This window comes from Etheostoma spectabile, chromosome 15 (genome assembly GCF_008692095.1).
Source record: "Etheostoma spectabile isolate EspeVRDwgs_2016 chromosome 15, UIUC_Espe_1.0, whole genome shotgun sequence".
NCBI classification, from domain to species: Eukaryota; Metazoa; Chordata; class Actinopteri; order Perciformes; family Percidae; genus Etheostoma; species Etheostoma spectabile.
The window spans coordinates 28,245,614-28,261,963 of NC_045747.1; the positions used below are offsets into that span (position 1 = coordinate 28,245,614).

Sequence of the window (16,350 nt, forward strand, 5' to 3'; positions counted from 1 at the left end):
ACACACACATACACAGTCATGCAAGTGTAATGAAACATTTTAAAAACAGTTGCCTATGCGTGTATATGGAGAAGCAGTTGGGACGCGACCATTGAGTCTGATGAATTACTGTAAAAGGTGTCTAAAAGCACAATTTGGTCTTGATTCTTTATCCTCTAACAAGGACCCCTTCACATTGGACAGTCATGATGTTGACATAAAAAATCCTCGAAATGGAGCTCCAAAGGCTGTGGAGAACTGAGTGCAAGAGACCCAGAACAATTGCCTAACCAGCACGGACTTGAGGTCATTAGTTTTTTTTTAAAGATACCACGTTCCTCTGACGAGATTTCCTACTCTTATAACTTGACGATAACAACTTCCTGTATTTGGTCCAAAATTCTGGACCATTTCTTAATATCTTTATTGTTATTATTTTATGATTATTATCACTGTTTTCACACTATAAACCAATCAGATTTCAATCAGTTTTATCCGAACCGAGGTCACCACTTTCTGTCTGACCAAATTTTGGCTGTTGGATTCTAACCGTGGCCTGGGGAAGGTTTCACACCTTTAGTTTTGGTTCGGATCCAAAACTGAAAAGTCCCAAAGTCCGGGGCCTAACAAGGTAAGTGTGAAAGCACCCTAAGAGTCTCCATGTGCTAGCAGCTCTGTGAGTTCGTACTTAGGGACAGCTGTGTTTTTTCAAAGTCTAATAGCAGCATGCTAACATGAATAAATAGATGCACGAGCCAGAAGGCAAAGCTCTTAATCTACTGGTCGGTTTTCATTCCTACTCTGGTTATGAAGGCTGGGTCATGACCGAAAGAACGAGATCCCGGGTACAGGTGGCCGTAATGGGTTTCTTCAGGAGGGGGGCTGGCGTCTCCCTTAGAGATAGGGTGAGAAGCTCAGTCATCCGTGAGGAGCTCGGAGTAGAGCCGCTGCTCCTTTGCCTTGAAAGGAGCCAGTTGAGGTGGTTCTGGCCATCTGGTAAGGATGCCTCCTGGGCGCCTCCCTAGGGAGGTGTTCCAGGCACGTCCAGCTGGGAAGAGGCCTCGGGGAAGACCCAGGACTAGGTGGAGGGGTTATATCTCCAACCTGGCCTGGGATTGCCTCGCGATCCCCCAGTCGGAGCAAGTGGATGTGGTTCGGGAAAGGGAAGTTTGGGGTCCCCTGCTGGATAAGCGGACAAAGATGGATGGATGGATCCTTTCCAATGTTTAAATGCTTTCTCACATCTTAGCTCAGCATGCTAACATTTGCTAATTAGCACTAAACACAAAGTAAAGCTGAGGCTGATGGGAATGTCATTAGTTTTGCAGATATTTGGTCATGAACCAAAGTATTAGAAAAATTACAATATCAACCTGATGATGACTCCAGATTAAAAAAAAACCTCACAAAAATGGCAAAACTATACATCCTGATGGGAATATCTAAAACAAAATGATTTAAGTAAAGTAAGTTTTAAGTAATGACAGCCACACTGTTGATGCGTCCACATGACACAGGCCTTTAGTGATCATGCACCCCATAATTTATCTTAATAAATATAATTTAAGTTTTAATAGGTTTAATGTTGATTCATGGTGGGTACGTTTTCTGTGCATTTGTAAATTGCAATGTAATATATATATATATATATATAATATTAAATTTGTGCTGGGCAAGATGGGCCCCTAGTCAGAAATGTGTTCTGCTTGTTGTTGCATCATCACTGTGATGTTTGAGCTTCGCTGTGCAGAATGATGTCTGTGCGGGGTTTGCTTACACATCACTGAGCTCACCTTAAATCTGAGTTCAACACATGTATGACACAGGCAGCAGGATTTTGTGACATAGCCAGTGTGTGAGGGTCCCAAACACTGATAATGGGGAGACATCTTGTGTTCAGCAGTGAGCACAAACCTGTGAAACAAAACATATTTGTATTTTAATGTTTAAGTTGATTTAACTTGTTTCGGGAAAACCCATCAAACTCAAATTATCAGTAGCATTGTAGCCTATATTCACAAATCATCAGTCATTAGTGCAGGTCCTTGCTCAGTGACCAGGAGGTGAACTGGCAACTGGGGACTTGACCCAGCAACCCTCCGGGTTCCAGCCCAACTCCCTATGGCCAGAGCTACTACCCCAAAGTTAAGTTAAACACCTTCCAAACACTGGTGTAGGAAGCTCAGATAATTTACTTAAGTAATAGTACTAATGCAAAAATACTCCTGCATTAATGTTACTTAAGTAAAAGTATGTAAGTATCATGAGGAAAATGAAGTAATAAAAGTAAATGTACACAATGCATCCATCCATCCATCCATCCATCCATCCATCTTCATCCGCTTATCCGGTATCGGGTCGCGGGGACAGCAGCTCCAGTAGGGGACCCCAAACTTCCCTTTCCCGAGCCACATCAACCAGCTCCGACTGGGGGATCCCGAGGCGTTCCCAGGCCAGGTTGGAGATAAAATCTCTCCACCTAGTCCTAGGTCTTCCCCGGGGCCTCCTCCCTGTACACAATGCAGAAAAATCTAAAGTCTAATCATTTCAGCTGGACTTGTACGCCGTTACATTGTTGCCTAGTTTATTCATAATAACATATCTAATAAACTACATGTGTTTTGTGTGCAAAAGTATTATGTGTAAAATAACTAAAGCTGTGAGATGAATGTAGTGGAGTAAAAAGTGAATGTAGCAGAGTAGAAGGTGAAAAGATAACAGTCAGGTAAAGTGCAGTAGCCTACAAAGAATGGAATACTGGAGTAAATGATCTTGGCTACATTCCACCACTGCTTCCAAGCATGAAAAAAGTTTGACAAAGTAATTTTTCGGAGGTGTTTTAATATAACTTTGGCTATTTGAGTGGGCCTATTTGCGGTTGTTCAGTGTTGGAGCCATTTTACGCATCAGCGTGACGCGGACTAATTGGTATAGGCTACAGCTGTGTTGCGCACTACAGCTGCAAGGTCACCGATTTTGGATCGTGGTTTTGTAGTAACGAGGTATGGTGGTAACGTTTTAAGATGGAAAGGAGAAGTGACATTTTTTTGTTTGAGTTTTGTTATCCGTTTTAATTAAATAGACTGCCATCCAACTTTAGTTCCAGATTTTGGACAATTTATTTTGAGGGGAAATATCGACCTAAAGACCATGACCGCATTGTTTAGTGTGGTGTAAACGTACCACTGCAGGTAAATGGTAGCCTATAAACAGCAGCAGCAGCAGGGAGCCAGGGAGCTGATCTTAATGATGTGTGTGTATGTCTGTGCCATTGGCTGTAGCTGACAGCTCTGATCTGATCGCGCACATAGCCCCGGTCGTTTCTACCGGAGTTTACCGGCACTGACCACAACATGATGGACTTATAACAGACTCTCCCCCCCCCCCCCCCCCCCCCCCCCAAAAAAAAAAGCTGACCCAAAGATCCGACACCATCTGTACGCTACATCACCTCAAACGAGTTTTCTTTCCCAACTTGGGAGTCAGGATGGCGTTCTTTTTGCTCCTCATTATAACTGCTGTAAGAAGTGAGTCAGTGGCACCGAGACCCGGGACCCTTTATACCAACCACTGGGCAGTGCGGATCCCAGGGGGCTGGGGACAGGCGGACAGGATCGCTGCTAAATATGGATACATCAACTTCGGACAAGTAAGCACAGTGTATCGCTGTTGATTTGTTATTACTGTCATACTGTCATAACGCAGCGTTATGTGACTGCAACCCTAACTGTAATAATCACTGGGAATATTTGAGAATAAATTAAGTCCACCTACATAAAATGTTCTATGTAGCTTTCAAAACTGTGTCTGCAGGGGAGAATTGATTGACTTATTTCCTTCTGGATATTTACGCATCACGATTAACAAATGTTTAAAATGTTTTTATTACGTATGAATTCACAGTTGTCAATTCATTTATTAATAGCCTAATCTATAGCAGGGGGTCAGAATCAGAAATCTGGATCAGAAAAATATGTATTGCCAAGTAGGCTAAGTAGCCTACTTACAAGGAATTTTCACTGGTGGATCCATACACAAACATAGGCCTATTGGACATTAGTATGAAATAAAGAATAGGCTACACACAGAAACAGAAAATATATAGAAAATAGCTGTTAACATAAGAAAAAAGAGAAGGAAAAGAAGATGCTGAATGGCCCTCAGAGTAACTGCAAGGGAGTGAGCCACCAAATTACTTTTTTAAACGTTTTTTTCAAAAGTGAAAATGATTTACATGAATCCAACATATCAAAAGCAAATATATATCAGCCTAAAGATATTCGTGGTTGTCCAACTGGCCTGTAAGGATCTCTAAGGTAGCCCTCCACAGACACACAGTTATTCTAAGGATTCACTGTTTTATAAAATCACGCCAACAATTATTATTTAATGCCTTAGTATAAAAGGTACAGTATGTGTAAAGGCCAGTGATGGAGTGTAACCAAATACATTTACTCCTGTACTGTACTTGTAGTACAAATGTTGAGGTACCTGTACTTTACTTGAGACTTTTCTCTGCACTTTCTACTTCTACTCCGCTACATTCCAGAGAGAAATATTGTACTTTAATTAAGTTACTAGTTACTTTACACATTAAGATTTTTGCACATAAAACGCATGTAGTTTATAAAATCTATTGTTTTATAATAAATTAAGCTACCCGACAATATAACTGCCTACAAGTCCAGGTGAAATTATCAGTTTCTAAAATGTGAGGATTTGTTTGCACCGAGTACTTTTACTTTAAATACTTTAAGTACATTGTCCTGATGATACTTAAGTAACATTTTCATTGCGAACTTTTACTTGATGGATGGATGGATGGATGGTATTAGTACTTTTACTTCAGTAAAGGACCCAAATAGATTGTTTTATTTATGGTTACGCATGTGACGCTGTATGTCACGTTGGTAAAGTCAAACAAAATAACTTGCCACTGTCAAAGTTTGGTTGTGTTTAAGCACAAAAACTAATTGGTTAGGTCCAGAAAATGATTGTCATTTGGGTTACAATCAGACGTTAATTTACTCCCTAAAGGTTACTCTGAATGTAGTCTTGGAGAGAGGGTCTGGCTAGTCCACACAGCATTCCTGGATGGGGGAAAAATGTGCTCTGGTTGATTGGCATTTCTTTAAACCAATCACAATTGTCTTGGACGATGCTAAGCGCGGCACAGAGTCTAATAGCCTCGGGAAATGAACTTGTTTTGGTGGAACATGTGTACGTTCAAAAGTTGTTTTGGTTGTGCAACAGAAAACTCAGATTGGACAGATAGTCTAGCTAGCTGTCTGGATTTACCCTGCAGAGATCTGAGGAGCAGTTAACCATAGTCCTCAGAAATCCACCAGAGGTTAGAATTCTAACACAAAGAAAGCGGAAGGTAACGGACATCTGGCCGAAATGAGGGATGTCCGGAATTTCCGTCAGCACCATAGCAATCTCCAAAGTGGAACGTTGTGGATACGTTGAACGTATTGACCGTTAATAGTGAAAGTAATTTGTTTGTTTGACCCCCCTCCAAACTGCCTCCTTATGCAGAAATTTAGTAATCTTATACTTCCACACCTCACTTCCCGCTTTGCTCCCGTCATAACTACCTCAACCATTGGAGGGCTCTGTCAGAAACTTAAAATATAGGTAGTAATTGCTGCATGTGCAAACAACCTATGGGAGTGTTTTTCAAGGGCAAGACAGTCTTGATAAAGACCTTGTAGGTGACACTGCAACATTAAAACTTTAGGAGCTTCTTCTTCTTTTTTGATTTTTTTGCGCTGCACCTGTAGGAATGGCTACAATCACCTTCTTTGCTTATAAGTGATCTATAAACCTACAGTAAAGGGTTTGATAACATTTGTAAAATTACAAGTTACAACTGATGTTCTTAATGCTTTGTAAAGGTTGCCTTACTAAAAAGTTGTAGGCTACTAGAAACAGTAGGAGTACAGTCTGTAAAAGAGAATAACACAAGACATGTGTGGTTGAAGGAGATTGGGAGAGAATTAAGATATAGCATATGACTGCAGTTGTGCCAGCTGTGCACATGTGCTGAGAATCCAGATGACATTTTTTGGTGCAAAGTCAAGAAAGAAAAAGAATTTATTGAGTGACAGAATTTATACAGATGGTCCAAATGTGTTTTGAATGTAGAATGCTTTGGAGAATAAGGTTAATATTTTTGTCTTTAAGTCAAACAACATCAGTGTGAAAGCCATTTAGATAAAAGCTCAGATAAATAGAATATTTTGCGTTTAGCCATGGTTTTATGGTCTGAGTTGTTGTCCTTGTCTTGATGTTGCTGTTTGTGTTCGGTCAGATAGGAAGTCTGGAGGACCATTACCATTTCCACCACAGCAGAGTGGTTCGCAGAGCGGCATACTCTTTGAAGGGCCCCCACAGCTTCATCCATATGGATCCTGAGGTGAGACCTGGATCAGTTTCCTTCAACACAACACAACAGAGGAGATCTGGTGACATGAACACACGTTTTCTCTTGTCTAAATCCTTCCCATCAGACCTGGCAACCCTGGACATAGTTGGAGTACCACATAGCAGCAGTTCAAATATTTCTGTAATTTTCCATTTCCCTGGTTTGTACAGTGTTGTGGAAATGCTGTATAGCTGATTTCAAAAAGATGAACCTGTGTTTTCTTTTAAATGACAAGGACATTTTTATGCAGTTATAAAAAGACAGGTTCTTGGACTGAGTTTGAGGTGGATGAAAAAAAACAGTGGTTGTTTTCCCAACACAGAGAAGATAAGATGCACACCCTAACATGAGATAAAACATTGTCGGTCCACGCAGACTCACTCCTCTCCACTGATAATTTAAAAAAGTGAAGACAAACGCCATGCGATGGTCATTTTTTTAACTAAATCCTTCATTAAAGCATATATAAGAGAGCTGTGACCTAGGAGGACACATTATCCAATCAAACATCAGCTGGAAAATAATTGGACCCATGCAACTGTGAGAGGATCCCCAAGCAAAGCAAAATCAGGTGAATTAAAGAGTAAAGATGACCATTTTGAAAAAGTGAATAAAGAAATAGATGTTTTGTAATTAAAACTTGAGTGACTTAAGAATGTTTACATTTATATTAACAATATTATTATTATTATTATTATTATTATTATTATTATTAAAAGAATGTAAGGAGATGCTCAAAATTGAAGATTTGAAATGCATGGACACAACATAAGAAAAGAGGTTGAAGCGTGAAGGAGTCTTGTAGATAATGTGAGAAAGCTGCATTAAATTTGACCCATTTTCAAAAAATTGTCTATATCAGAAATTGCCAAAAATGAACATGGATGGTTCCATTTGATTCTCTTCTTAAGTAAAATGAAGGCTCAGTACACTATTTACATTAAATTTGGGGTGTTTTATTCCTTTTCATAGCATATTTCTGCTTTTCAAACTCAAAAATGAGGTTTAGTGTCCATGTATTCCAAGAATAACAGTAAAACTCGTATGGGGGCGGGGCATCAAAATGTAAAAGTGAGAAAAATGTCAGAAAAAGGATCAAAAACATAGAAAAAAACGTTGGAAAAAATAAACACAAAAGGAGAAAAAAAGAACTTCAAAAAATAAGAAAAAAAAAATAAGTAGTAGCTGGAAAAAAAACAGTAAACAGTAAAGCGCAAGATGTTAAAAAAGTTGTGGACAACACAAGGGTTAGAGGTGCAGATGTTTCTTTGAGACAAAGCTATGTGTGCAAACTAAAACCCATGTGTGTATGTGTGTGGGATCTAACAAACATGTTGGATGCATCTCCTTCATCATAAAGGATTCACAGCAGCTGCTATGATTGTGAAAAAAAATATTTTAGATCATTCAGTATTTACATCTGTGTTTGCTAGCTTTGTAGTTTTCTTCACTACCTTTGTTGGTGCATCACTATACTTTTTCTTGCATCTTTGCAACCAACTGTCAATCAGTGGAATTGTGTTAAACTTGCAACAGGAATTCCTCATGGATAATACAGGGAAAACGGGCCCACTTGTAAAAAAAAAAATGTCTTTGTAGTGCCATTAGTGGACAAAGAAACAGCTTGCCAAAAACCTTTCTTTACAGCGTTGTGGAGGAGGATCTGGCTTGTCCACACAGCATTTCAAGATTGGAGAAAAACATGCTCTGGTTTATTGGTTTTTCTTTAAACCAATCACAATTGTCATGGGCTGTGCTAAAAGCCCAACAGAGCCACGGTGCCGCTATAAAATAGCTTCGGAAAATGAACTTGTTTTAGTGGAACGTGTACGTTCAAAAGTTTTAGTCTTGTAGCAAGAATCTCAGATTGGACAGATACTCTAGCTAGCTGTCTGGATTTACCCTGCAGAGATCTGAGGACCAGGTAACCATAGTCCTCAGAAATCCACCGGAGGTTTGAACGCAGACCCAAACAAAATGAAAGGTAATGGAAATCCAGGCGAAAAGAGCCTGATCCGGCAGCATTGGAGCTAGCCTGGAAGTGGAACACCGTGGACATAGACTACTTCTAGGCTAATGTTTAAAGAGCCTCTAGTGGACAGAATTTATAACAACAACCACATGCTGATATTATATGCTGAAAATTCTATAATCAACTCAAAGTTTGTGCTAAGATCATTGGTCAACTTGTGCACTCCTTTCAAACAACCCACAAAAAGAGCATGCTCAGACTTGCTCACAGCATCTATTCTGACTCCATGCATGTGGTAAATTATGAATACCAGCTTTTGCTTTCTAACAGGCGATTAAGAGTCTCTTTGCTTAACAGGTTCAAGAACTCTTTTATTCATCAGTCTATCCTGTTGCTAAACCAAAATCGGTGTGCTGCCAATGCAGATCTGGATCTGAATGTAACAGGAAACATGTTTTTTGTCATGTCTGTTGATGCATTTTCATCTTTCACACTATACTGTATGTAATTGTTGTCCAACTTTGTTTGTACATTTCTTTTAGTTGAGCGGAGCTAAAATGAACGTAAAATGAATTTCAGTGTAAACTGATGATTAAGTTCTAACGTATAAGACTTAATAGTAGGGTAAATATTATTTGGCTTAAATATAATTCCAACATTAGCAATAATAATGAATGCAATTTGAATGGTTTTATAGAAGGAGGCGAACAGCTCTGGTGTGTATGTGGGTGGAGAAATAAAAGTTCTTGACTATAAAAAAAGAGGTTTTGATATTTGTATTGGTGTGGGCTTCCATAGAAAACAATGTGGCTCTGACTCTTTCTATTTCCATCCTTAGGTGGCCTGGGCTGAGCAGCAGGTAGTAAAACCAAGAGTAAAGAGGTATGTCCAAAGTGACCCAAGCTTCATTAATTTCAATGACCCTAAATGGTCCAACATGTGGTACATTGTAAGTAAAGTGCACTGAATCATCATTCATCCTGCCATTTGCATTTCGGTAGGACAAATTAAGAAGTTTGGTGCTTGTCTTTAATTTTTATTTACAGCACTGCAATGATAAGAGCAGCCATTGTCGCTCAGAGATGAACATTCTGCAAGCCTGGCAGAGGGGTTACACCGGCAAGAACGTGGTGGTCACCATATTGGATGACGGCATTGAGAGGAACCACCCTGATCTGGCTCAGAACTATGTATGTGTTATATATCCAACCATTTCCAAATATGTACACAGTTCAAAATCAAAATAAGGGCTGTGGATTTTCACTTTCACATGCCCTGAGTTTTAAAAAACAATTTTTGGTTTACAACAAGAACTGAGATACAAGCTTTAGTAAGCTGTTGTGTCTGTCTCAGCCATAGACTGTAAAAAATAATGGACAAAGCTTCCGGGTCTGAAAAGTGAAGCCAATGCGGACGTGTCTAAAACCTGCATTCTATCTCATTTCCAACAGGGGCCAACTTCACTGGCTCCAAAAGGAATTCTGTCTCTAAACATTTTAAAGTCTTCTTCAAAACATCACAACTTTTATTTTAAATGATAGTCTTTTTTATTTTAAAATAGACAATAAAGCAGGGTTTGCTTTAGGTGAAGGGCTACACGCAGACCTGTCATCCAGGACTGAAGCTTAGCAATGCTAACCATGGCACTGTGGACATTAATACAGACCTGAGCTTGTTTTAGGGTGTTGTATGTGTTTTTGACTCAAAATGTTGCCCCTTTCACTTTCTGTTTTCACTTCATCAATGTACATTGGAACATTTTGGTCACCTAAAAATGTCTTGTTCAGCGTTCTTCCAACCGAGCTAACTAGCTACCGCTAGCATCAATTGGTAACTTAAGGGAAAGTCTGCAAATTTTCTGTCCTGCCGTACATACTACACAGTATATTCATCTGCCTTTACCCTCCAGTACGAATTGCTTCAAAAAGGATGAAAATCTGCAATTTCCCTTCTTTAGCGTTAAGCGCAGCGCCAATGCAACCAGAAACATCACTGGCTCGGCTGCGTCATCTTCCGTAGCTCCACCTTCTGGTCAAAATTAGGAATGTCCGGTTTCAAAAAACAAGATGGCCATGTCCAAACTCGAGGCTTCAAAACAGTGGACAGCAGTCCACAAACCAATGGGTGATCACTTGAGCTATGTCCATTATTTTTTCAGTCAACTGTCTCAGCCTCACCCATTTGTTGCGATTTCTTCTGTTGTCCTGTATCACTTCTCTAGGACCATCTAGCAAGTTATGATGTCAATGGAAATGACCATGACCCTACACCACGTTATGACTACCGCAATGAAAACATGTAAGAATGAATACCACCAATGTCTCCACTTTGTCACATTCAAATTGAATATATTCTGCAGTTCCCCCTTCTACATCCTTTTATCATGTCTCTGTCATTTTATTATAAGGCTGATTGCCCACTATACAGCAGAGTAGTGTCAGAAGTACTGAGGTTCTCAGGGGGCTTTAAACACCGACATTGTTGGATTGTTTAACAGCATCTGAAACCCCTTTTGTGAACACAGAATCAGAGGGGCTGTGTTCAACAGTTTTTGTAACGTTCACGTCCACTTTATGCAGTGATTGATCTGCTGTGTGAATGTGAGAAAGGTATCTCTTAAAGGTGCCCTGCAAGAAAAAAATGTTTTTATTTTGCATTTTTTGAAAGATGTTACATGTTAATATGTGTTTGTGTTACTTTTTTTGTTATGGGAGAAGCCATCACCATCACCATGGGATAATACCTTAGATAAGAGACTGAAAGTAATGAGTAAGATAATAACACATGCATTGTTTTCTGCTGATCTTCTTATTCATAGGGTAGCTTCCTGTCTTTAGAAAAAATCGTACTGAGATTCCTTGTTTGACTGGAACTACTATTGTTCTCTTTAGACATATTTTCACACACAAAATGAATTGAAAATGTTTAAGGGTCAAAGTTTTGGGTTTGGAACTTTTGGCAAAAATAAACCCAAACTCCCAAAAATCAATATTAGTACTGGCCTCAAAAATCCAGTATTGGTCCAACAAAGACTAAAGCTTTTGCATTTTTTTTCACAAATCCTCTTTTTAAAGTTCCCACATGTGAGGTAGATAGTTGTGCCTTCAATTCGGTGCTGCAGTTGAGGTAATGCACCTACTTTTGGGTTGGATTCAGTCTGTTAGTATTCAAGGCCCATCCAGTGGGCCTATATCCTAATGCCTACACCTTTGATCTAGAAATCCTCCTCTTTTTCCATTCGGCAGATCTAACATAGGCTTTGAGGGCAAAAGCAACCTAAAATGTCAACAGTAAATACCAGGTTTTGATGTCTTCCCAAGGAATCAAAGACTCTTTTTAAGCCAATTTTGTAATAAATGATCATACAAGAGGAAATCCATCATAGAAGCAAAAGTAGTCGCCATAGTGTGTTTGTGCCTGTGATCCCACTCTTGGTGTGATTCCAGATATGCCTTCTTCAAATGCCTTTGAACTTGTCAGGCTTTTGTATCTGCTCTCTTTTTTACTGCTCTCTGTAGACATGGAACTCGGTGTGCAGGTCAAGTTGCAGCAGTGGCCAATAACTCCCATTGTGCCGTTGGGATTGCCTATAATGCTCGCATTGGAGGTAGAGTTGTCTGTCCTTTTTCTCAACACTTGAGCAGTGTGGTCTGTCGATCCATCGCTTTGTTCCAGACAGAAATATCTCAGCAACTAGTAGATGAATTGCTATGAAACATGCATATATTCATTGACCTTGATAGTTTAGACATTAATGGATAACAATTGATCACTCCTAATGACTTAGTTGATCCTTCTATTAATCAGATCAAACTTTAAATCTTTGTTGTTGTATTGCAAGGAGCAGTTAGTCTGTTTTTAATAAAATCATTTTCAAGCTTTCTAAAGCAAATCATAAAAAAATGCACTTTTTATTTTATTGTAAGTGGTGTTTCACCACCAAGAATCAAACCTCAGGTGTTTGCAGGGGTTGGCAAGAACTGAAATTCTGATATGAGTGTGTTAAACAGCATTTTACGGTGTGAGCTGGACTAAGTAGTGTTAATTAAAAATATGTGTAAACTTTTAAGTAGTTTAAACCAGTGATTTCCAACCAGGTGTACTTATGCCCCATTGGGTTGGTCTGCAGCTCAACTAATTAAAAAAAAGAAATGAAATCATCAGTTGTTTGGAACAATATAGCCACATATTCACATTAAGTTAACTGTGATACCCAAACATTACATGTTGCAGTTATGGCGAGAAAACTAGTTAGTAAACCAGCACTGAGGTTTAGCTAATGTAATGAATGAATGGTAGAAATAACTAACTAAAAGTAATGAATAAACAGTTAAAAGGATTAGGGAAAAATAAGGAAGCACTTAAAATGGCTAAAAGTTTAAATAGTTTGCTAAAGGTTGAAATAGTTAGCTAAAGCGGATAGATAAATGGTTGAAACATTCAGCTTCTCTGCAAGTAGTAGTAGCCTAGGAGGTTAGTAGTAGATGCATAAAATACTAAACAATATCCACTTTTATACAATGAATAGTGTTATATGAACATACATTGGGAATCGATGAAGGGGTACGTGAGTTCATCTGACAGGGCTGTGGGGGGGATCAATGGTTTAAACTGCAAAATATCCTATTTTATGAGTTACCTCTGTGTGTAAAATCAAGTATTACTACAGCAATCAGATAAAGTATCAGACAAAGATAGCGGAGTAAAATGTAAACAGCCCTACAATTTTCTGTGTGGCTCCAAGGTTCATATCATATCCAAGATATTAGTGTTATTTTGTGCAGATGGACTGTTCTTATATAACGCTTTTCTAGTCTTAACGACTACACAAAGCGCTTTTACATAGTACAGGAACCATTCACCATTCACACACACTGTGGCAGAGGCTGCCGTAAAGGTGCCACCTGCTCATCAGATAAACACTCACACACATTTACACTCCGATGGCGCAATGTCAAAAGACACTTCAACATGGATGCAGGGCCAGGGTTTGAACCACCAACCTCTTTATTTACACACTGATTCACTGTGTAATGAATATGCAAGGATGACTGGAATATCTATTCCAGTTAAAATGAGTGTGTTGTATTGGGATTGATGCCGTCTCTTTGACACAGGGATTCGAATGCTGGATGGCGATGTGACTGATTTGGTAGAGGCCATGTCGGTGGGAATCCGACCGGACTACATTGACATCTACAGTGCCAGCTGGGGCCCAAAAGACGATGGCAAGACGGTGGATGGCCCAGGGCTGCTAACTAAACAGGCTTTTGAAAAAGGCATCAACAAGGTTTGAAGAGCCACAAAGAAAAGAGTGTCTCTGAGCAGACTTATGCACAAAAGATTGGTGTTTGAGTGGAATCACAGCAACACATCACTGTGTGTCACACAGGGCCGCAAAGGCTTGGGGTCCATTTTTGTCTGGGCGTCAGGTAACGGTGGTCGCCAGGGTGATCACTGCTCATGTGACGGTTACACAAGCAGTATCTACACCATCTCCATCTCCAGCACCACAGAGAACGGTAACAAGCCCTGGTACCTGGAGGTGTGCAGCTCCATCATAGCCACAACTTACAGCAGTGGAGAGTTTAACGAGAGGAAGATTGTAAGTACCCCGTGTGTGTGTGTGTGTGTGTGTGTGTGACTTATGTAATGTGTTTGTTGCCCACCAATGGTTGCCAGTGGATCAGACTGGAGGGAACTGTGCGTTAAAGGGTGTTTGGGGTGAAGATGTCTATGTTTACTGTGTTTGTATGTAAATTTATGAGGCCCTGTACTGTATGAAAACAAATTTCCCCAGTGGACAATAAAGACTATCTATCTTTCTCAACTGTAGCTCAGATAGTCAGACACATTCATAATTCATCTGACAATTCCAAACAAGTTGGTTACCCCCGTAGCATATAACTGCTAAATAAGCTGCAAACATAAAAATTTGAAAATTGATATTAACTTTCTGGTACACAATATAAAATCCACTCATACAAAATCAGATCTTTAAACAATTTAGTTCAATTCAGTTTTATTTAGTGTCAAATCAGGAGTTATCTCAGGACACTTTACAGACAGAGTAGGTCTGGACCACCTTCTATACTTTACAAAGACCCATCAATTTCCCACGAGCAAGCATTTGGTGCAACAGGGGCGAGGAAAAACTTCCTTTTAGGGAGAAATCTCGGACAGACCAAGGCTCTTGGTGGGCGGCCATCTGGGACACAGAGACACTGATACAGATATACAAGACATGATTCATAACAGTTATAGCAGTTGGTGCACCATGGTGCTTAAAGTAACAATAAAGATAATCTAACTGTGAATAGAAATAATACTTATAATAAACAGTGCACATGATGGGAATTTTACTTTGTTTGTGCTGTGTTGCAGGTAACTACTGACCTGCGGCACCGCTGCACTGATGGTCATACTGGAACTTCTGTCTCCGCTCCCATTGTGGCCGGAATCATAGCTCTCGCTCTGGAGGCCAAGTCAGTCAAGTTTTCTGTTTACTGTCACAATCATCTCATTACTTTGTTCTCTACGTCACCATCTGTCTTCTGTCCTTTGTTAACGTCTGTTTAGGTCTTCTGCTGACATCGGAACTGTGTGTACTGTGCCAAGATACTCTTATCTAGAAACTACAGCTAAAAATATAATTTCTCTGAATTAGTTACATTTTAGTTTCATTTTTTGTTTACCGGATGTTTCCCCAATTTCCAGAGCTTCTGTCCTGATTGGTACTTTATGTTCCTTTATCCTTAGACACTCCTTAAAAACCTTAAATGTCAATGTTACTGTGATGCTCAGACTCCTCTCAAGGGAAAATAGTGTTACCGTTATATTTTCCTTGACCAGTGTGTGTGTGATAAAATTCACCTACAGCATGAACTGTGACTTCAGTTTCTGTGACTCTGGCGTCAATTGAGTTGAGCACAATTTTTTGATCATTCAACCACAGCACTCTCTCTCCTTTAGTCCGTCTCTTTAGTCCGTCTTTTTAAATGGCTTAGTAAAATGCTCATTTGTGTCTTAAAACTACAGAGATGAATAAGATCTATCAGGCTTTAGATATACACAATCATGGATGCCATATAGGGGGGGGGGGAACAATTAGGACAATTTCAAGGGCCCATGACTGACAGGGGCCCCAAAAAATTAGGTAAAAGCTAAAATAAAATTATTCAACTAACCCAATATGATTTTTTGTCATGGGGTCCAAAATTTCTGGCGGCGCCCCTGCATACAACACTTGTAAGTGGTTTTCATGAGATTCAATAACAATGAGAAAAACATCAAATGTTAAACAATCCTTTTAGCTTTAGGTTGCTTTTACATCTTTGCTGGTTTGGTCTATTATATCCATGTTTGGACTGGTGTGAAAGCTCATCCGAACTGTTGTGCAGATCAAACAAACTAACTCTGGTCTGCGGGGGGTCTCGGAGCTCTTCCAAGTGAATTAGAGTTCGGTTCACTTCAGGTGAGAACGCGATCCGACCCAAATACAGGAAGTAAACCAGAAGCGGACAATTTACTAGCCTGCAGTTTCAACCTTGAACACAGTTTATGGACTTCTACAGTGGCGTGAGAAAGTTTACACACCCATGCTATAATTGATTAAAAAGAGGAATAAAAAAAAACATCTTTTGGAAATTGATCTTAATGCCTTGATTAAAAAATAGGAATATCCAACCATTTAAGGACACCAATTTTCTTTGTGAATGAAAAATGTATTGTAAATAAATAAAGATTCTTCCTTAAAATACAGGGGGCATAAGTATACACACCCCTATGTTAAATTCCCATAGAGGCAGGCAGATATTTATTTTTAAAGGCCAGTTATATCATGGATCAGGATACTATGCATCCTGATAAAGTTCCCTTGGCCTTTGGAAGTAAACTAGCCCCATATCATCACATGCCCTTCACCCTACATAAAGAAAGGCACGGGGGACTTTCCATAAGATCATCTCTCAAT

General features: G+C 39.5%; 2 protein-coding genes across 2 annotated transcripts in view; both read left to right on the forward strand.

Moving 5' to 3' along the window:
• Positions 1–16,350, forward strand: part of tpcn2 (two pore segment channel 2) — a 224,090-nt gene that overhangs the window by 64,214 nt on the left and 143,526 nt on the right. The gene's annotated exons all lie outside the window — the stretch shown is intronic.
• Positions 3,381–16,350, forward strand: part of pcsk6 (proprotein convertase subtilisin/kexin type 6) — a 23,351-nt gene continuing 10,381 nt past the window's right edge. Inside the window, exons 1-9 of the mRNA XM_032538247.1 lie at positions 3,381–3,628; positions 6,293–6,397; positions 9,217–9,327; positions 9,425–9,568; positions 10,600–10,676; positions 11,897–11,985; positions 13,496–13,668; positions 13,771–13,983; positions 14,763–14,863. Coding sequence (XP_032394138.1) covers positions 3,467–3,628; positions 6,293–6,397; positions 9,217–9,327; positions 9,425–9,568; positions 10,600–10,676; positions 11,897–11,985; positions 13,496–13,668; positions 13,771–13,983; positions 14,763–14,863 — 1,175 coding nt within the window. The 5' untranslated portion in view covers positions 3,381–3,466. The remainder of the gene's footprint in view (positions 3,629–6,292; positions 6,398–9,216; positions 9,328–9,424; positions 9,569–10,599; positions 10,677–11,896; positions 11,986–13,495; positions 13,669–13,770; positions 13,984–14,762; positions 14,864–16,350) is intronic.